This window comes from Plasmodium sp. gorilla clade G2 (genome assembly GCF_900097015.1).
Source record: "Plasmodium sp. gorilla clade G2 genome assembly, contig: PADLG01_00_79, whole genome shotgun sequence".
NCBI lineage: Eukaryota > Apicomplexa > Aconoidasida > Haemosporida > Plasmodiidae > Plasmodium > Plasmodium adleri (nom. inval.).
Window position 1 is genome coordinate 1 of NW_021628921.1, and position 23,025 is coordinate 23,025.

General features: G+C 26.2%; 4 protein-coding genes and 1 pseudogene across 5 annotated transcripts; 4 read left to right on the top strand and 1 right to left on the bottom strand.

Annotated features, from left to right (window-relative positions):
- On the top strand, positions 1–894 carry PADL01_0042100 (annotated as a pseudogene). Its single transcript has one exon. A coding segment is annotated over exon 1 (894 nt).
- Positions 895–1,853: 959 nt separating this feature from the next.
- On the top strand, positions 1,854–2,654 carry PADL01_0042200 (ribosome-recycling factor, putative; the record flags this gene model as incomplete). The annotated part of the gene is made up of 1 exon (XM_028680644.1): positions 1,854–2,654. One exon carries the CDS (start codon positions 1,854–1,856, stop codon positions 2,652–2,654), a length of 801 nt encoding a protein of 266 aa, XP_028541422.1.
- A 199-nt stretch (positions 2,655–2,853) lies between these two features.
- On the bottom strand, positions 2,854–4,082 carry PADL01_0042300 (conserved Plasmodium protein, unknown function; the record flags this gene model as incomplete). Its single annotated transcript, XM_028680645.1, has 6 exons — positions 2,854–2,899; positions 3,033–3,090; positions 3,191–3,315; positions 3,437–3,558; positions 3,737–3,795; positions 3,896–4,082. 6 exons carry the CDS (start codon positions 4,080–4,082, stop codon positions 2,854–2,856), a joined length of 597 nt encoding a protein of 198 aa, XP_028541423.1.
- A 904-nt stretch (positions 4,083–4,986) lies between these two features.
- Positions 4,987–6,606, top strand: PADL01_0042400 (conserved Plasmodium protein, unknown function; the record flags this gene model as incomplete). Its single annotated transcript, XM_028680646.1, has 1 exon — positions 4,987–6,606. The coding sequence occupies one exon, from the start codon at positions 4,987–4,989 to the stop codon at positions 6,604–6,606; it is 1,620 nt and encodes a 539-aa protein (XP_028541424.1).
- Positions 6,607–8,238: 1,632 nt separating this feature from the next.
- Positions 8,239–21,847, top strand: PADL01_0042500 (erythrocyte membrane protein 1, PfEMP1, putative; the record flags this gene model as incomplete). Its single annotated transcript, XM_028680647.1, has 2 exons — positions 8,239–19,869; positions 20,696–21,847. The coding sequence occupies 2 exons, from the start codon at positions 8,239–8,241 to the stop codon at positions 21,845–21,847; spliced, it is 12,783 nt and encodes a 4,260-aa protein (XP_028541425.1).
- Between the last annotated feature and the right edge of the window lie 1,178 nt (positions 21,848–23,025).

Below are 23,025 nucleotides of genomic sequence, written 5' to 3' on the forward strand. Positions count from 1 at the left end.
GATGGATATGATGACAGTATGTTGAGAGGAATGGTAGAAAGAGGATTATCTTCATCGATATATTTTAGTAACAAGCAAAAAGGAAAGGAATCAATTAATAATTACCACAACAATAATAATAGTAATAATAATAATAATAATCAATATATGGATGGTCAGTTAACAGAAAATGAAATTTCGAATCAAAATATTTCTGGTAACATGAAAAGTATTAAAAAGAAAAAAGGTAGTACAAATGATGATGAAAATATTAATTTAATAAAACAATCTTTGCCTAAAGGTATTTATTATGACCATGCGAAAAAATTATATAGAGTGCAATATATAATAAATAATTCGATTAAAACGAAAGGGTTTAGTGTAAAGAAATTAGGGTTAGCTCAAGCAAAAATCGAGGCAGAATCATTTAGAAATTTTTGTTTAGAAAATGGGTTATTGAATTCTCGAAAGAGGAGATTAAATTCTCCATATAATAAGAAGGATGAGAGTTTTAGTATGATACCTGACAATGAGGAGATACTATCGAATCTGTTGTTTTTGTACAATTCGAATATGAATAATAATATGAACAAGATGGGTAATAATAATGATGATAATAATAATATTGATGGTAATAATAATGATGATAATAATGATGATAATAATGATGATGGTAATAATAATAATAATGATGATGGTAATAATAATGATGATGATAATAATAATGATGGTAATAATAATGATGATGATAATAATGATAATGTTAATAATGATGATGTTAATAATGATGATGATAATAATAATGATGATAATAATGATGATGTTAATAATGATGATGTTAATAATGATGATGATAATAATGATGGTAATAATGATGATGTTAATAATGACGATGAAATGGCTCAAAATGAATAATCCATATGTAATGGTTGCATAATATATATATATCCATATTTATATTTATTTTCCCTTGAAAAAATTAAGAGAAAATAGAGCAAAACAATTGACATAATTAATATGAATTATATTAGAAAAAAAAAAAAAAAAAAAATAAAATAATAAACAAATAAATAAAAAATACACATATAATATATATATATATTATTTTTTATACAATGAGTATGTTGTATGTGTATTTATATATATATATATATATATATATATATATATATACTTTATAATTAATTTTTTTTTTTTTTTTTTTTTTTTTTATATATATATTAAAATTAATTTTTTAGAATTTATAATCCATATATGTCTGTTTTAATGGCAAAAAATTAATACATCCATTATTAATATGTACATATGTATATATATTATAAATTTATCTATCTATATGTATATATAATATATGTATAATATATATATATATATTTTAGTGTTTTATGTTTATTTTTATTATTTGGTTCATATGATATATATATATATAAATATATATATATGCTTATATTTAAACTTATTTATTTTTTTATCTCATTTTTGTTAATATGCCTATTAATAGTATATATATTTCTTTTTTATATTTAACTTTAAAACAAAAATAACAACATTAATTTAATCCTTTTAAAAAATATAAATTTATGATAAATTTTTTTTTGTAGTGACATATGAAAATATAAATTGGAAAAAAATAAAAAATAAAATAAAAATAAAATAAAATGTCATTTTCTTAGAAAAATTTTGGGTATATATATTTATAAGTCGTTTGAACAGCCGTATAAGATTTAAATATGCATTAAAAAAAAAAAATAAATATATAAATAAATAAATAAATAAACAGTACAATATTAAATATATATGTATATATATATATTTTATATTTACATTTTTTTTATTATTAATTATATTTTTTTTTTTTTTTTTTTTTGTATAAAATGTACGGTGGGAATAAAGTGAGTAAATTTCTCCCACTGGTGGATATTCACCTGCTTGGTAATAAAAACCATTTGTTGTTTTTTTGTGGGAGATTGAATTTTGGAAGTAAAAAACAGAAAGAAAAGGTTGATAAGGAAACTAAAAAGCTTCGTAAGTTTTTAAAAATATCCAATATAAAAAATAATGAAGAAGATGAAAAATATGAAAGAGATATAAACGATATGGATATGAAAAAGAAGATGAAAGGAATTAGTGGAATGACACAAATTGATTATAAAATATATGATATAAAAATGGAAGAAATTAATAAAAATTTTGAAAATAAAATCAAGAAAATATTTGATACATGTTTACAAATAGATTTTTTTAATAATATCTCTATTTTGAAAGATAAGAAAAATATAAAATTATGTGATGTAGCACAAGTAGTAATAAAATCATCTAATTTAATTTACTTTTATCCTTATACAATTAGTGATATACAAAAAATTATTCATAATTTAAAACTTAAAGATAATACTTGGAATCCCACAGTGTCAAATGATGGACAATATGTTATTTTACAAATTCAACCTTTATCAGAAGATGTTAAAATGAAAAAAAAAAAAGAAGCAAAAGATCTTTTTGAAAAAAGTAAAAATGATATTAGAAATGTCAGATATAAAATAAGGGATGATATAATAAAAAATATTGAAGGAGATCAATGGAAAATTGTGGAAAGGAATAAGTTAGATAATTATATCAAAGATAAAATAAAGATAATTGAGAAGGTGTATGAACAGTGTGTAAAAAATTATTAACATGAAATAAATAATATATATATGTATAAATATATATATTATATATATTATCTATTATTATATTCCCATCAGTGTTATTTAAAAAAAAAAAAAAAAAAAAAAAAAAAAGCAATTTATATATTTGATCTTTTTATCTATTTTATTTATTTCAATTTATAAACATTTGGGTTTTTTTTTTTTTTTTTTTTCAAAGTTATGTTTAACATTGTTTATTATCCATAATGTCAACATATTTGGTATACTCCCTAAATTTCAAAAGAAAAAATTAATGGTATATATATATATATATATATATATATATAATATATATAATTATTATTTTTTTATTTATTCATTTATTTATTGTTTGATGTGTATAGTTTGATATTTGTTCAATACCCTGGGTAATATGTGAGTTGATGTCTTTTAGTAAAATAATATATTTTATTTATATCTTCTGAAAAAGGCCACACATATGTTATAAAAAAAAATATACATATATATATAAATATATATATATGTATATATTTATGTGTACATATATTTTTACTTTTTACCATGGGATATTTCAAAATTGGATACAATTTTTTTAATATACGAAATGACATATTGGATGTCATATTTCAAAGTAGTTACGATGTAAAATGTTAGTAAGGATAAAATATTCTTTATACAAAAATAACTGACAAATAATATTCAAAGAAGAGAAATATATATATATATATATATATATACATATATGTGTTATAATTTAATATGCTTCATTGTGATTAAGTTAATAAAAATCCTATTTTTATTCATACCTATGAATAAATACTTTGTTCTTACTATTTTCAAATAATATTTCGTCAAGAAGAAATTTAAAATGAGAACATTTTGTGAAATCTAATTCTTTTTTTAAATCGATAATGTAATATTCGAATTTCTTAAAAGGAAAATAAAAAAAAAATATATATATATATATACAATATATATATTATATATTATATATATGTTTATATATTGGGTTATATAATTGGAGATGAATTTTATTTTGGAATATATTACAGAATTAAAATATGAAAATATATAAATAAATAATTTTTTGCGTAAATATTTTTTACATGGGGAAAAATGATTCTAGTTGTATAATCCTCCTTAGAACATCTTATAATAATAATATCTATAATATTGGATATGTAATTATATAAACATAATATATATATATATATATATATATATATATATATAATATATATATTTACACATTTATATTTTATTACGTGTAATGTGAGTATTGTTTAATAATAATGCATTTTTGGAATCTTCTGAATTTCCAATATATACTCTTTTAATTATTTCTTTAAGTTTTTTTTTATTTTCTTCTTTTACATTATTATTTATATGCTTATCGTCTGTACAAATTAATTGAATGTGTAATTCATCCAAATTTAAGTTTATAGCACACATTTGGATTTTTAAAATGAAAAAAATAAAAATAAATTGTTACGTAATATATATATATATATATATATATATATATATATATATAATATTTATATGTTAAATACTTTTAAAGAATATACTCATTTTATTATTTTATTTTAAACTTTATATATTTTAATTTTTTAAAATAAACTCAAACTAAATTATCACAAAAAAATTAACAAAAAATATATATTTTTTTTTAAACAATAGACAAAAAAATAGTTACAATTTATAAAAAAAAAAAAAAATAAAAAAAAAAATAATATAAAATAATACAATATATATATTATATAATATGCAATAATTTGATGCATAATAATTATATATATAATAAAATATAGTTAATAGTAAAATTTATATTTATTTTACAAAATAAGAATATATGAAAAAAAAAAATCTTTATCATAATTATTTTTATATTTTAAAAAATAAAATATTTATTACATAAAAATATATACATAAATATATCACATATATATATATTTATTTATTTATTAATCTTTCAAGTAATATATAAATAAATAATAATAAAAAAAAAATTACATAAATATATTTAATATATATTTAATACATCGTTGAACATATATTATTTTTTTAAAATTTTTGTAAGGAAAAAGAAAAATGTACATATATATATATATATATATATATATATATATATATATTTATATTTATTGTAAAAATTATTTAAGTGTATATATGTAATTTTTTATTCAAATATAAATATTGAGACATTTTCCATATATTTGAAAGAGAAAGAACTTTATATATATAATCCTAAACAATTTCAAAATATTGAACATATAATAAATATATATATATATATATATATATATATTTTATTTTATTTTATTTAGTATATAATTTTGATTTGCTTTATTTTTTTATGATGAGTGATAGTTATGAAGAATTAAGCGAAAAAAAAAAAAAAGTGATGGGCAAGGGTAAGGAATATTCATGTTTTGAAAAAAAGGAGAAATATGAAAAGGAAGAAAATTATGTTTTTATTGATGAAAAGTATAAAGAATATTTTGATAATATAAGTGATCTATTTGAAGAGAAAATTGATTATATATTGAAAAAACATTTTAAAAAAAACGATCCAACAAATAAAAATAAATTATTATGTTTAAATATGTGTATATTATGGCAAAAAAAATTCTTGTACCTTTTAAGTAAGAGTTTGAATGAATATGAAGAATATAAAAAATTGCATGATTTAAAAAATGATCAGGATATGAAAAAAATAGATGACAAGAAAAAAGAAAAAGATGATGAAAAGGAAAAACATATAATAAATAATAATAATGATAATAATAGTACATCAACAACTACAATCATAAGCACAAACAATAATAACATGAACAGTAATAATATCAACAATAATATCAACAATAATAATGTTGATGATAATAATATTAATGGTGATGATAATAATATTAATATCAAAGAAAATATTCATGAAGGCACAAATATATCTAAAGAAGATTTAGAAAAAGATCTTAAAAGCTATATTAAAAATGTGAAGGTTGTAGACAATAAAAATATCGAAGTTATTTATAATAAAAATTATGTCAAAGATGATAATAGACCATCAGCCAAATTATCAACTGATGAAATTTATTATTTATTAGTAGAATCCAAAAAAAGCGAAAATGAATATAAAAAGAAAATTTTCACATTCTTAAAATATTTGCCATTATTTATTCAATCTATTGAATCTAAAAGTTTAAGGGAAAAAAATATATTAGAACAAAAGTTGTTGTTAAATGGGGATGACAATATTGATGATATGAATAATGTGAATGATATTAATAATGTGAATAATATGAATAACATCAATAATATGAATAATATGAATAACATCAATAATGTGAATGATATGAATAACATCAATAATGTGAACCATTTTAATGTGAATAATATGGAGAACCCATGCGAGACAAATAATTTTAATCAAAATATTTCCGCCGTAGATATTAAAAACAAACTAGATTCTATAGTCAATTTCAATTGTAATTTATCAGAAAATTTAGAACATGTTTTTAAAAATAAAATGGGAAATCTACAATTTAAAAATAAAAATAATTTTTTTAATAATTTTCAAACCAATTCTATGGATAACGAAATAAATAATATGAATGAAAAACAAAATGATGATCTTACTAATCAAACATACATAAATAATATTAATAATTTAGATGATGTTTCGAAACTTTTTGAAAATAAAAAAAATAACAAATCATTAATTTTACCATTATCAAAAGTTAATGATTTATCTCTAATAAATAATATAAGTAGAAAGTCAAATAATGGTGTCAAAGAAGATACATATGAAAATGAAAATTCTTTTTATATATATAAAAATAATATGGAGAAAATGAATTTATATGGATTAGATTTATTAATTAATTTAAATAATAATCTAATATATAAAATTAATCATGTATATAGTCTAATACAATTCTATACAATGTTGGCAAAAGATGTATTTAACGAAACATAAACAAACAAAAATTTTACACAAAAAAAAAAATATATATATATATACATGTATATATATTTTTATTATTTTGTAAATGTAACAATTAAATTTGTTTATTGGTTCATTGAACGGGTTACATATATATATATATATATATTTTATTTTTTTTTTTGTTCAAGTAATCATTATATACTTTCTGATTTTTTTTTTTTTTTTTTTTTTTTTTTTTTTTTTTTTTTTATAATAACAAATAGTGTGTTATAATTATTATTTTATTGTATATTCTTATTTGTTTTATATCATTACATACAGTTATCTATATAAATATATAAGTGTTATATATTTAGAACAATCTTAAATATTAAGCCATCATGGAATATATAAATCGAACATAACAACTATTATATATATGATCCATAGAATTATTTTATGTATATATCCAAATATTTAATTTATAAAATTATTTATATAGAAACAAATAAATATTATAGGATGTACTTATTTGTTCTACTATGATACATTTTTAAAATATCTAACACCTTTTCCATATTATATTCATTTATATAAAACTTTACGTTTATATTACATTTTGTATAATACATTATTATTGTAAATATATATATATATATATATATATATATATATATATTACTTTACAATTTCTTTTTATTATTACTATCATTGAACTTTCATTCTTTAGATAGAACAGATAGATATATAATATATAAATAAAAATATATTTAAACTGTATTATATTATTTCAACAAAAGTTTAGGCATATATTCATTTTAATAATATAGATGTTTTATAAATTAATTTAAAAAAATATAAATTGAATAATCCGGGTACATATATATTTTAAAATATACTTATAATATTATTAAGTTAAATATACTACATATATATATATATATATATATATATATATAATGAATGGTATTAAACCATGTTACATATATTTATAATATATACTATATTATTTTTAGTATAGTTACAATTATGTTAAATATATTATTAACATGTGACGTACTTATATAAATTTAAAATATTTTTATTATAAATACATATTAGTTATAGTAATATTTAAATTATTTGTAAATTATATTTGGTGACAAATTATTTTATTAAGGGATATCAGAGAGATCATATTTATGATGTAATTACCATCGTAGGAATATATAAATTATTGTTATATAATATATATTTATTATTTATGTATGTTATTTTAAAAATAATAATTAACTCGTCTTTGTATTTCATATGAATTATAATATCATGATTTATAAAATATTTTAAAATATCCATTAAAAGGTATATAGTCTTATAAGATATATAATATTTATATTACTTTTAGAAAAATATATTATGAACAAAATTATATGCGATAAAAGAGCATTAAAATTTAATATATTATTTACTTTATATCCATATAAATTATTTTTATAAATTATTAGAAATATCATATTTATTATGTTAAAAATGCATATTTTTTATTATAATATTGAATAGTACAAAAATGGCGAAAGAAAATAATTTGTCTAATAAGAAGAAATATTTAATATATTTCAAATGTTGCCGATAAAAATATGTATGTTATGCCACTACATATAACACTATATATGTAATGTATTACCACATATACGTTTGGTCAAAATGGGGGCACAACAATCCAATACCAAAAGTAGTCTTCTAAAAAATTTTACGTATATGATAGGTCAAGATAATACAACTGGAGGCCCCAAACGACCGCAATATAAATTAATGTATTTTGATTATTTGAATTTTTTAAATTATGAAATAGATCATGAAGCGTGGAAATGGAAAATATATAAAAGAAATGTCACTGGAGGAGGCGGTACTCTTACAGAGGACCAAAGATTATTTTGTGGATGGAAACAAATACAAAAAAAAATATTTGATAAATTGAATGAACAACTTCAACTAGCAAGACCACCAACTCAAAGGAAGTATAAGTGGGAAGATGATGCATTACCATTAATAAATATTAAAGAAAACAAATTAGGTATTACACAAGATTGTAATCAAATTAGCATTAAGGATAATGATATCAAAGAACTACAGAATGCTAAGTTTCCAGGTCTATCTGGAGGAACATCAAGTACTAATTGTCCAGGTATAAATACTGCACCAAATTTACATATTCCTCTACGTCGTCGAGCACTATTAGTTGAAGGAATAGATCAATATATGCAAGAAATTAACGATGAAATTATGAAGCCAGAAACGTTAAAAAAAGTGATACAGAGTAACGTAAACGCCCAAAGTCATATAGGAGAACTTGCAGTTGAGCTGAAAAAAAATATGATTGACGGGTTAGGTACTGGATTAAGCAACCTTATAAATGATAAATATAAGGATACCGAGCATAAAGCTTTTTGTAATGAATGGCAACGCACTATGGAAGATTACCATACATTATTCTTAGGAGACGATATTGTTGATGAAGATGAAACGAAAAAAATTCAATGTAGAATAAAATTAATTGAACAAAAGGCAAAAGATTCAACCAATTTTAAAAAAGGATGGAGCAAGCATTTTAAAAACCTAGTAAAAGATTTACAAAAAAATCATTTGAAAGACCCCAAAACCCGAAACACTTGTCAAATATCGTATGAGAATAAAACGCAATGTGTACGTTTTTTTGAAGAATGGGCAGAAGAATTTTGTTTACTCAAACGTGATTTGGGACAAATGTTGGTGGACGAATGTGGTGGTGGTAGTACACCAAATGTTAATTGTAACAATTTATGTAGTATATATAAAAAATTTTTAGATGAGTCAAAGCCTTATTTTGACACATATATGTCAACATGTGTTAAACCTGAATATGGATATAAGCAAACAAAAACAGAATTACAAGATAGTTTCATAAAAGCGGCTAATAACAGTATGAATGAATGCTGTAAAGATTATGGTGATTGTAATCAAACTGAATTATTTGAAGTTACTAACGATAAAAGTAATATTAGATATAAATGTTTTTGTGAAAATGGTGGATATTATACAAAACGTGATAATGAACCTAAATGTCAAAAACTCCTGACCAAACCTGCAATGACACAAGGTACTCCGGTTTCTGCTTCGTCACTTCCTGGTGCTGGAATACAAAATCCTGGTCCCACTAGTGGTACCGCCAGTCCCCAAACCGTGATGGAAATAGCACAAGAGGTACAACAAAAAGCACACGAGGAGGCGAAAACTCGTGCAGGTGATAGTTTGAAAGGAAGTATAGAAAATGCGAAATTTAAAAATAATGAGACCGGAAAAAACCTCAAAGATAATATTTGCGACATTGACAAACAAAAACATACGAATGATGTTCGAACATATAGAGATAGTTCTAATCTTAATGGTAACCAACATCGCGGACCATGTACCGGAAAAGGAGGAAATAATCCAGATAGATTCGTTATAGGAAAAAAATGGGAACAAGATAAAGGAAAAGTAAGTGCTGGAAACGACGATATCCTCTTACCTCCTAGAAGACGAGATATGTGTACTTCTAACTTGGAAAATTTAGCAGCATCAGGTGGTACACCCGAATTACTAACTCGTGGTAACGTCAACGACTCGTTCACTGGAGACGTATTGTTAGCAGCAAAAGAAGAAGCAAGCAATATATTGCAATTGTACGGTAATTCTAATGACCAATCTGGAATGTGCCGGGCGGTGCGGGCCAGTTTTGCCGATCTAGGGGACATTATACGTGGAAAAGACATATGGGAGAAAAATGACGATATGAAGAGGTTACAAGATCATTTGGGGAAAATATTTGCTAAAATTAAAGAAGAAAAAGGAAACGGTAAATATAATACCGACACCGAACCATATACACAGTTACGTTCTGACTGGTGGTCGGCCAACCGCGACCAAGTATGGGAAGCTATGAAATGTGTGGTACAGGATTTAGTGGCCACCACAGAAACATATAGTGGTAAAGGAGGAGTGAGTGGTACGGCCTCCGCTTTTTGTGGCTATAACACCGAGGTACCTGTGGATGACTACATACCGCAGAAGTTGAGATGGCTCACCGAATGGAACGAGAGCTATTGTAAACAGATGAAAAAGGATTTTAACGCGGTAAGGGAAGTGTGTAATAAGTGCAAAAATAGTGGTGACTGTGACAAAAACAACGATAATTGTGATATGTGCTCTGGTATGTGCACTGTATATGGGGAACACGTTAAGGATTGGAAAAACCAATGGAATAAACAAAAAGATAAATACAACCAGTTATATAGTAGTAGTGCTGGTAATGAGAAAGATTTTTTTGATAAACTTAAAGGAATTTCCGGTACTGGAAAGAACTATTCAAATCCTGAAGATTTTGTAGAATCAATGGGAGGATATAGGTATTGTAAGGATACACAGCAAAGAGAAATAAAAAACGAAAGTAAGGAGGATTACATATTTAAAGATAAACCCAAAGATTATCAAGAAGAATGTAAATGTAAAGATAAGGACACATCACCTCCAGCAGGACCTGCACCTACAGCACCTAAAACACCTACAAAATCTCCTGAAATAGAAAAATGTCAAGATGCTTTTAATGGTAGTAATGCTAGTGGCCAACAAAAGGTAGATTTGAGTGATTGGGATTGCATACAAGACAATGATATGTGCATAAACAAAAATAGTACTACACACAATATTAGTAATTATAGTAAGCAGTTTGAGACCATTTTTGAAGAATGGTTGGACTCTTTTTTTAAAGAACAAAAAAATGTTAAAGAAAAATCAGATGACTGCACAACATTAACATCAAATTCAAGTGAATGTGATAATAAAAAATGTAATCAGAAATGTCCTTGTTATGAAAAATGGGTAAAAAGAAAAAACCAAGAATGGAAGCATTTTAGAAAATTTTATGGTGAATTTCAGATTATAAATCCAAGTTTGTCCACTAGTCTTTTCAAAAAGGGAAAAAATGCAGATGAATATGTGAAAAACAAAAAAACTACTGAAATTTCGGAATACAAAAGTTCGAATTCTACACTTAAAAGTTCTACCAATGTTACCATTAATCAAATCCTCCAACACGAAAATACCAAAGTGTCCACATGTTTGAAAAACTGTCCCATAAAAATTCCATGTAAAGACAAAGGGTTCGGGAACCACTGGAACTGTGACAACACGAAGAGTGGTACCGCAGCGGGTGGTAAGGACAATATGTGTATTAAGAAAGAAGAGGATGACCAACCAAGTGGTGGTGGTACTAGAGCACCACAACAACAAAAAAATAGTGATACCACTGAGACGTTTTATAACCTCTTTAATGAATGGTTGCATGATATGGAACAGATGTTGGGCACAGGAAAAACATTAGTGGAACGGGCATGTAGTGGTAGTACGAGTGGTGGTGGAGCGAGTGTCAAACCAGGTGCTAGTGGGACACCAGGTTCCAGTGGTGAAAAGGATTGTAAGGAATGTAAGGAGTTGTGTGGGTGTTATGAGGAATTGAGAAAGGAAATTGAGAAACAATGGGGAAATCAAACAACGAATTATAACCATCATAAAGGTAATACAAAAGATGAGGAGATGAAGGATTTAGAACTTGATATTTATTTGAATGCACAATGTATTTTGAATGAAAGTGTGAAATCAGAAAAAACTCAAAGTATACAAACTGAAGATTATGATAATTCCTATGAAATATGTGAAAAACGTAAAGGAACAAAAGACAATTATGTTCAAGCATTGATAGACAAGAGTAAGGAAGATAAAACAAAATTATGTGATGAGTGCAAAGATTATCAAAAACAAAAAACTCAGACAGATGGATGTGATAATATAGGTAATGCTACTGATTGTCAAAAAAAAGATTATGACGAACTAAAATATGCTTCGAAGAACAACAATGAACGAAAAAAAGAATGGTCATGTAAAACTAATGATAAAAATTCAGAAATTCATAAACATGTTTGTGTTCCTCCTAGAACACAACCTTTATGTATAGCAAATATGTACGATAGTGGAAAACGTACATTAAAATTGACAAATTCAGAACCTGAGTTGAAAAATAAATTGAAAGAAGCAATTAAAAAAGAAACATCACTCTTATATGAATACTACAAACAAAAAAACTCCTCTACCACCACACCTGGCACCCCCACTAACCAAGTACCACCCCCTGGATTTTGTGAGGCGGCGTACCGCAGTTTTAATGATTTCAAACATATGGTGATTGGTGATATGTTGTGGGAACCAACAAGTATTAAGGACGTACAAAATAAAATAGGTGAAATTATTAAAACCACTATACCAAGTAGTAGTACTAGTGGTAAAAGTGCTACCCCTGAGGATAGAGAAAAATGGTGGAAAAGTAACGAAAAAGATTTTTGGGAAGCTGTCAAATGTGGTATAGAGGAGGCAAACAAACAAAATGGTGTTCCCACTAGCGGTGGCAACCACTGTGCGCGTCTTATCACAGAGGATGACCAGTTTGAGTGGTGGGCAAAAGAGTGGTCGGATGATTTTTACCACAAACGTAACGAGGTGTTAAAGGATTTTGACACGAAATGTAAGACTGATAATAATGGTAAGAATAAAGATTGTGAGAATGGTAATATGAAAGCTGGTAGTGAGTGTAACCCCAAGTGTGAAGAGTATAAAAAATTTCTTCAAAAAAAAAGGAGTGAATGGACAGAAAATTTCAGAAAATATTTAAAAGAACAAGAAACGAAGAACCCTGATAAATATTCTGATGAAATTTTTTATTTATTAAACCCTTGTACTTATCAGAGTTGTGATAATAAATATATAACAGCACTACTAAATGGTAAAACGTATGGAGATAAACAAAAATTGTGCGCATGTGATGCAGAGTCACAAAAACCGGATGAAACCAATCCATGTAGTGTTAATTTCACGGAATATGGTTGTACTGAAAAAAAGTATAGAGATATCTGGAGTACAGTGAGTGTGAGACACCAGACCGATCGTGGGAAAGTGTACGCCCCGCCGCGACGGAACAGTATGTGTATCGGGTGGTTATTCTCGCCCATAATTGGTGGGAAACACGATACGAGTGGTACAAAACCTAGTGGTATGAACAAAGATAGAGCCAAAAACCTATTAAAAGAAAAATTAATTAACGCTGCAAAAGGTGAGTCACATTATTTATATAAATATTATGAAAAAAATAATGGTATCACAGGCGGTAGTGATAGTAAATACTGCTCCGCGTTGCGTCGCAGTTTTTATGATTATGGCGATATGGTCCAAGGCACCGATCTGTGGAACGCGGGGTATTCGTCACTAGTGGAGAAAAACATACACGAGGTTTTCGCCATGAAAGAAAGTGGTAGTACCACTGGTCCGAGTGAGGACGAAATTGTGGCTGACAGACAGGGTTGGTGGGAAGTAAACAAACAATATGTGTGGCAAGCCATGAGGTGTCCCACTAGCCAGTGTAGTGTCGAGTTACCCACTGACTATGATTCCCACGATCAGTTTTTGCGTTGGTTTATCGAATGGGGCGAACATTTCTGTGAGGAGAAGAAGAAATATATGGAAACACTACGTATTAAGTGCCTGGTTGATCCGTGTGACAGTATGTGTGCAGGAACTACATGTCCACCATGTCAAAAACAATGCGCAAAATATCATAATTGGTTACTAACTAAGAAAAATGAATGGAATGGACAAAAAAGTAAATATACAGAAGAATATAAAAAAAGAAAAGAAAATCATGGTAAATATGCTGGAACAAAGGAACGTCCTCACAAATATTTAACCACAAATGCAACGATATGTAAAGATGAAGATTTTACTAAATTATTTAAGAGACATGACGACAAATATAAACCATATAAACAAAAATGTAAAAGATGTATAGATGAATTAACTCAAGATGTTGTAGACAAAATTAAAACAAAAAATGGTGGTACTTCCACTAGAAAAACAAATATCTTTTGGTTATGTAAAGGAAATTGTGATGTAAACAATACAAATTTGTATAAGGAACACGTTGAAAAAGACAAGGACTATGGAAAAATTAAGGGACAGGGTAATTGTAAAGGATTAAAATCTGCAGCAGAAGAGACACAACAAGGAAAGGGGATTAAATGGAAAAATAATGAAGATACAGAATTTAGCCATTTGAAGACAGGTCCTAACTATCAAAAAGACCCAGTATCTGAACAAATATATATTCCCCCAAGAAAACAAAAAATATGTTTTCATGGACTTGATGGAAAATACGAAGGTAAAGATAATGATGTTAAAGATAAAGATAAATTGTTCGAATATTTGCTAAAAGTAGCATCAATTGAAGGATATAATTTAGGAGAATATTATAAAGATAAAGAAACAAATAAAACTGGCAAAAACGCAGATAATTATGCTTACGAAGTTAGTCCCTGTAGTGCAATGAAATATAGTTTTCTAGATTTAAGAGATTTAATTATAGGACATGATATGTTAGAACCTGATACTACTGATACCGGAAAAAAAATTAAAGAAATAATAGGAAATGGAAACACAACTGATATAGATAAAAAGCGTAAAGATTTTTGGAATCAGAACAAAGATTGTGTATGGAAAGCTATGTTATGTGGGTACAAAAAAAGTGGCGGTGACACACTAACAAACTGTGACACAAATCCCCCTAGTGATAAAGATTTCCCACTTGGCGATGACCGCCCTAGTGGCACTGCACACCAATTTTTACGATGGTTTGCCGAATGGGGGGAAGATTTTTGTAAAAAACACCACGTGGAAAAGGAGAAATTGGAAAGCGCGTGCAATAAATGCACAGATGTCGTAAAATGTACTGGATGTGAGGAGTGCACAAAACAATGTCAAAAATATAAAGCATTTATTGAAAATTGGAAAGCTCAATATAATAAACAAAAAACAAAATATGATACGCTTAAAGGAGAAAATCCATATAAAACTCTTGATGAAGTGAAAAATTCTGATCATGCTTATGAATATTTAGACAAATCGTTAAAAAAAAGTTGTCCAAATAGTGGTAATCCTGGTCCAACTAGTGGTACCAATGATTGTAATTGTATGAAAGACCCCTCCACACAACAACCAAATAGTGGTGTTATACCCCAGTCGTTGGAATATCCCCCAAGTGGGTATAAAGATAAATGTGATTGTAATACCTCTAGTGCTGCTAAACCCGCTCCTGTGAAACCGGCGGCAAACAATATATGTGATGACGTTAAGAAACACATTGAGAATAATGATAGCAGAAAAAAAAGTAGTGGAGGTGGTTGCAGTAAAAAAAATTTTGACACGAAAAGTTGGGATTGCACAAATAAAAGCGTTGATACAACAAAATATGATGGTGCATGTATGTCTCCTAGGAGACAATCGTTATGTATATTTTATTTAAAAGAAAAATCTTTTAAAGACAAAAACGAATTAAAAGAAGCACTTATCAAATCTGCATCACTGGAAACATATAGATTATGGGAAAAATATAAATCAGATCACCCTGGTGAAGAACAGAAATTAAAAACAAGTAGTACTATTCCTGAAGAGTTTAAAAGAATTATGTTCTATACTTTTGGAGATTTAAAAGATTTAATTTTGGATACAGATATATCAACAAAGGATCAACAGAAGAATCCTCATGTGGTAGCAGCAAGACAGAAAATAACTGAAGCTTTCACAAAAAGTGGCAAAAGTAAGCCAACAGATCGTCAAACCTGGTGGAATAGTGTCGCCACGGAGGTTTGGGACGCGATGGTGTGTGCACTATCATACAATGGTAAAAATATGGACACAAATATACGCGACGCTTTAAAACAAAACAACAACAACACATATGAAAAAGTGAAATTTAGTGACACCACCACATCTAGTGGTAACAACGGCCTCGCGGCATTCGCCTCTCGGCCGCAGTTTTTACGATGGTTAACCGAATGGGGGGAACAATACTGTCGTGAGTACAATAGGGAGTATCAGGATTTGGTGAGGGAGTGTAAGACTTGTACTGATCCCGCAACTTGTGGGCCCGAATGTGATAAGTGTAAAGCACAATGTACAAAATATCAAGGTTGGCTTACAACGTGGAAAAATAATTATAATAGTCAAAAAGGGAAATATGATAAGGTTAAAGGTGAACAGATATATAAAGATGCTGATACTGACGTAGAAAATTCATCAGATGCACGAGATTATTTGAACAAAAAATTGCAAAATATGAAATGTACAAAGAATGCAACTACTAAATCTTGTGATTATACCTGTATGGACAACGCCTCCACCAAATCGTCGTCGTCACCACCGTTACCAGTGTCGATGGAGTATCCGCCAAAAGATTATGAAAATAAATGTAATTGTAAGCCAAGTGGTGGTGGGGCACAACATTCATCGACACCTACACCACTACAACCGAGTACTACAGTGGATAATGGACAGGGACCAAAAGCTCCGGATCAAGGAACAAAAGGTGGCAAAGATGCTGGTCAACCTGGTCAAAAACCTGGTGAACCCAACCCTGGTCTCTCTCCTGGTTCTGCTCATGGTCGTCCTAATCCTATAGATCCTAGTGGTCCTGGTGGTACTTCTACTATTAAACCCACAACACCTCCAGAAAATATGAATTGTGTAGAGCAAGCGGCAAATAAAATAAGAGAAGAAGAAGCGGCAAATAATGTGAATAGTAAATTGAAAGGGTATAGTAAAAATATTAATGATGATTGTAACAAAATACAGGCAGCCATTAAAGATGAAAATGGTACTATAACAATTGATAATAAAAAATTGAAGGAAAAATTCCCACCAAATGAATATTCATGTGAAAATGTTGGAAAAGATCGTTTTGATGTAGGAAAATCATGGAATTGTGTAAACATAGGGAGAAAAGGAAAATATACGTGTATTCCTCATAGAAGAGAACATATGTGCATAAAGAAAATAAACGATATGATGAGTGTAACTGTTTCAGATAAACAAAAATTATTGGAGGAAGTCATGAAAGCTGCACAAGAAGAAGGAATAGATATTTTAAAAAAATTGAAACCAGAAAAGCAAACTGAATTGTATAATATATGTGATGCTATGAAATATAGTTTTGCAGATATAGGAGATATTATTAGAGGAAGAGATTTATTGAATAAATATAGAAATGCATCGATACAAACAAGATTAAAATCAATTTTCAGAAATATATATGATAAATTGCAAACAGATAAAGATAAATATACGTATGATCATCCAAATTATTATACACTACGTTCTGATTGGTGGAATGCTAATAGAGAAGATATTTGGAAAGCTATGACCTGTGTTGCACCAAAAGAAGCAAAATTTTTAAAAAAAAAAGACACAAATGGAACTACAATATCGTCACAACATGAAAAATGTGGATATAATAAAACCACTCCTGTTGATGATTATATTCCTCAACGATTTCGTTGGTTAACTGAATGGAGCGAAAATTATTGTAAAGGAAAAAAAAAAAAACTCGATGAATTAAAAGGTAAATGCGAGACGTGCACTAAAAATTCGTCATGTGAAGATGATGCTGATGGGAAAAAATGTAAAGAATGTAAAAAAACATGTGAATCCTTTACTAAGTTTGTTAAAGAGTGGCAACAACAATTTAATATACAATCGAAAACATACAAAGATTTATATGAAGAAGCAAATACAAGTAGTGGTAATCCTCCCACTAGTAATGACCAAGATACAAAGTTTTTACAAAAAGTGAAAGACAAATGTGGTGATGATACAAGTAGTGCGGACAAATATCTGGATAAAGCAAATAATTGTACAGATTATATATTTGAAAATAGTAATAATGATGATTATGCGTTCAAAGAACAACCTCCAAAACCGTATGAAGATAAATGTAAATGTACAGTTCCTGATCCTTTAGATAAATGTCCTAAAGATAAGGATATATATGACAACGTGTGTAACACCTTTTCTATTACCAAAACATGTGAAAAAAAAACCTTTATGGAAGATCTGGATAATTGGAATTCACAGGACGTGAAAAATACAATACCTAACAATAAAGGTGTGTTAGTTCCTCCTAGAAGAAGATATTTATGTCTTAAGTATATAACTACAAAGTTAAATTCAACAACAAATAAAGATAATTTCAAAAAAATACTTCTTGAATATGTCTTCACTGAAGGATACTATTTATATGATAGATATAAAAAGCAACCTACAAAAGCATTAGAAGCTATGAAATATAGTTTTGCGGATTATGGAGATATAATTAAAGGTAATGATATGTTGGGAGGAAGTGTTGTCGATGAGTTAAATAAAAAATTAAATATAATGTTTTCAAATAATAATGGTTCATCTACTGATTCTACTGATGATCGTAAAAATTGGTGGGAAGAAAATAAACAAAAAGTCTGGAATGTTATGTTATGTGGATATCAAAAAGGTAAAAACAACCATAATGAAAAATTGGATCAAACATGGTGTGATGTACCTAAAGAAGATGAAACTCCTCAGTTTTTAAGATGGTTAGAAGAATGGGCAACAATATTTTGTAAAGAAAAAGTAGATGAAGCAAAAACTGTTGTAAAACAATGTATAGAAACAAATAAAATACAAAGTGCCACAAAAATTGATGAAATACAAGACAACACATGCAAAAATATACTAGAAAAATATAAAAAGTGGTATATTGATAGAAATAGACAATGGAATGGATTAAAGGATGCATATGAAAAAAATAAAAAAACAAATAGTGCTTCTTCCGGAAACTTACAACTACCAGATGGTGCTGAAGATTATGTGAAAAACAAATGTTCTAAATGTGATTGTAACTATGATGATTTAGATAAAATATCTAAATATCAAGAACAACAAAACGAATTATTGAAGGAATTAAAGAAAGTAGCTAAATATGATAGTATTGATCCTAAGAATAGCCTCTTTTACAAATTTTTAACTGTTGGTGGAAAGGGACCAGAAATTGTAAAAGATGTTATTAAAGCTACTCCAAATATACTTCAAAAAGGAATTGAATATGGTGTTCCAGCTACAGTAATGGGAATAGGAACTGGAATAGGAGCTGCAAAAGCTGTGGCAACAAAAATTTTGGATAAACTCATAAAATTCATTAATCCCTCCAGTGGCGCTACGTCACCAAATGGTAACGTGACACCACAACCAGCACCTCCAGAGCCAGATATAGGCAAAACTAACGTCCCATCACCACACCCTGTAAACCCCCAACAAAATGACGACCCCATGAATAGCATCGTGTTATCGACTGTTCCTCCTGTTGGGATAGGAGTTGTGTTAGGATCGATTGCTTTATTGTTTTATTTGAAGGTAAATGATATATATGTGGGTTATATTTGGGTGTGATTGTGTTGTGTGTATTTATATATATTATATATATATGTATTTATATATATGTATGTGTGTTTTTGTATGTATTTATATTGAAATATAGTAAGAAAGAAATTAAATAAAAAAAAGAAAAAGGTATATATTGGAATATATTTGATGAAATATAAAGTATATATGGGAATAAATTTGTTAAAAAAGAAATATATAATTAAAATAATATCAGAAATTTCAAAATATAAATAAAAAATGAGAAATTTTTTTAAATAAAAAAAAAATACACAAAAATTAAGTTAAAAAAAAAAAAAAGAGAAATTTTATCAGAAAAAAAAAATATAAAAAAATTCAGTTAAAATAAAAAAATGAGAAAATATTTTATCACAAAAAATTAAAAAAAAATTCAATTAAAACACCAAAAAAAAAAAAAAAAAAATTAAAAATAAAAATCCAATTAAAATACAAAATGAGAAATTTTATCAAACAAAAATATAAAAACAATTCATTTAAATAAAAATGATGAAAACAAAAATTCTGTTAAAATAAAAAATGAGAAAATTTATCAGAAAAAGATACAAAAAATAAAAAAAAGTTAAAATAAAAAATGAAGAATATTATGAAAAAAAAAAAAAAAACAATTACCTATATTTATTTACATACATACATATATATCCCAATACCTATATACCTAAACCCACACATACATATATATATTCACATACATATACCCCTATACCCACACATACATATATATTTTTTTTTGTAGAAAAAAACCACGACTCGACCTCCCGAGATATTTCGAGTCCTTGAGATACCCCAAAATGATGAGGCAATGCCGACAAAAACATCGACGAATAGATATGTGCCCTATGGTCGTTATAAAGGTAGAACATATATTTATATGGAAGGAGACGAACCGGACGATTATCTTCGTGATATATCTTCTTCTGATATTACTTCATCTTCTGAAAGCGAATATGAAGAGATAGATTTATATAAACCACGTAGTCCTAAATATAAAACTTTGATCGAAGTAGTACTAAAACCAACAAAACAACCAAATGATACACCAAGTGGTACTCTACCTAGTGATATACCAAATAGTGGTACCATACCAAATAGTGGTGAAAAACCATTTAGTGGTGACATACCTATAGATGATGAATGGAATGAATTAAAAAAGGATTTTATATCGAACATGTTACAAAAAGATATACCTGGAAACATTACGGATACTAATACTTCATATAGTGGTATGCCTCTAGAACAACCTTTTATTACTCAAATCCAAGATCGAAAATTATATAGTGATGATAACGAAATTATATATAATATTAATTGGAATGTTCCGGAAAATATTAATAGGACTACTAATATCATGGATGATTCAAAATATGGTTCATCAAACGACAAATATTCTGGAATTGATCTAATTAATGATGCTTTAAATAGTGGTAATGATATTTATGATGAGTTACTCAAACGAAAAGAAAATGAATTATATGGAACAAATTATCCAAAAAATACAACAACAAATAGTGTTGTCATGGAAGCAAATAGTGATCCTATAAGTAATCAAATAGATTTGTTTAATAAATGGTTAGATAGACATAGAGATATGTGCAACCAAAGGAAAAATAAAGAAGAAATATTAGGTAAATTGAATGATGAATGGAATAAAGATAATAAAGAACATTTATTCTATACATCAACTCATGATGATATTAATAGAATTAATGATGAAACACATGTTATGATTAATGAAAACACACATGAACGTAATGATATAACATCAGTTGAACATCTTAGATCTACAAATATCCCTCCTAATGATCTTACAACTCAAAATAATGGATTTCGTACAAATACGTTACGATCAAATATATTTATGGATATACATTTTGATGAAAATAATAATATACCACGTGATAACGATTATTTGGAGAGTTCGTATAATTTTTGAGGATATAGAAAATAATTATAACTGATAGATATGATCATCGTTTAATTGATAATGAAGACAATTATATAAATCCAAAAACATTTATTTCTTGAGAATATATTAATAATAAATTAAAGTAAAAACTTATTCCAATATGTAATATATAACCAATATATATATATATATATATATATATATATACATTTCAATATATACAACGATTTTTTTTTTTTTTTTTTTATATTTATATATATTTTTTTTTTATATTTTTATATTTATTTATTTATTTGTTTTTGTTTTTTTTTTTTATATATTTATATATATATATATATTGTTTTTTTTTTATATTTTTATATTTATTTATTTTTATTTTTTTTTTTATAATTAATTCATCTAAAATGTATATATATATATATTATATATATTACATATTATACTTATTTATTAATTTCTGTTGGGTAAAACAAGCGAATAAGAAATTCACACATATGTAACAACACTAAAAAGCCAATGACATATTATTTTTATGTATACATATATTTTTTTGTTCTTTAAAGACATTTTTATATAAATATATATATATATATTTACATATATGTGGATATGTCTATACACATATAAATTATAAATACAGATATCAATGTGTTAATATATACATACAAACATATATATTTATACCAAAATATACACATCAATACATATGTATATATGTACATCTTAACATATTTATTAATTTCCATACATAAATAAGTATTCCTATATATTCTGTTATTTTGTTTTAATTATATTTTATTATATTTTATTGTTGTATTTTTTCTTATTGTCTGCATATTACATATTTTGCATATGTATTTTAACCTTATATTCTTTGAACTGTTTATAGATTTTATACATATATATATATATATATTTCTTACATATAAATTTTTTTGTATTTTACGTATTCTTCATATTTTGTTTATGTTTGGTATAATTTATACTTTTTTTGTGTCGTTTATAGATTTTATATATAATCGTTTTTTTTTGGTATTGCTTGTATTTATTTATTTTTTTTATATTTGGTATAGTTGTTATTCTATGTATATTTGTTTTTTTTTTGATCTTTGCATAAGTTTTATTCTTTTTATTCTATGTATTTTTCTTTAATAGCTATGTTGTTTGGTGATAGATGCTACATGAAGAGTTTTTTTTTTTTTTTT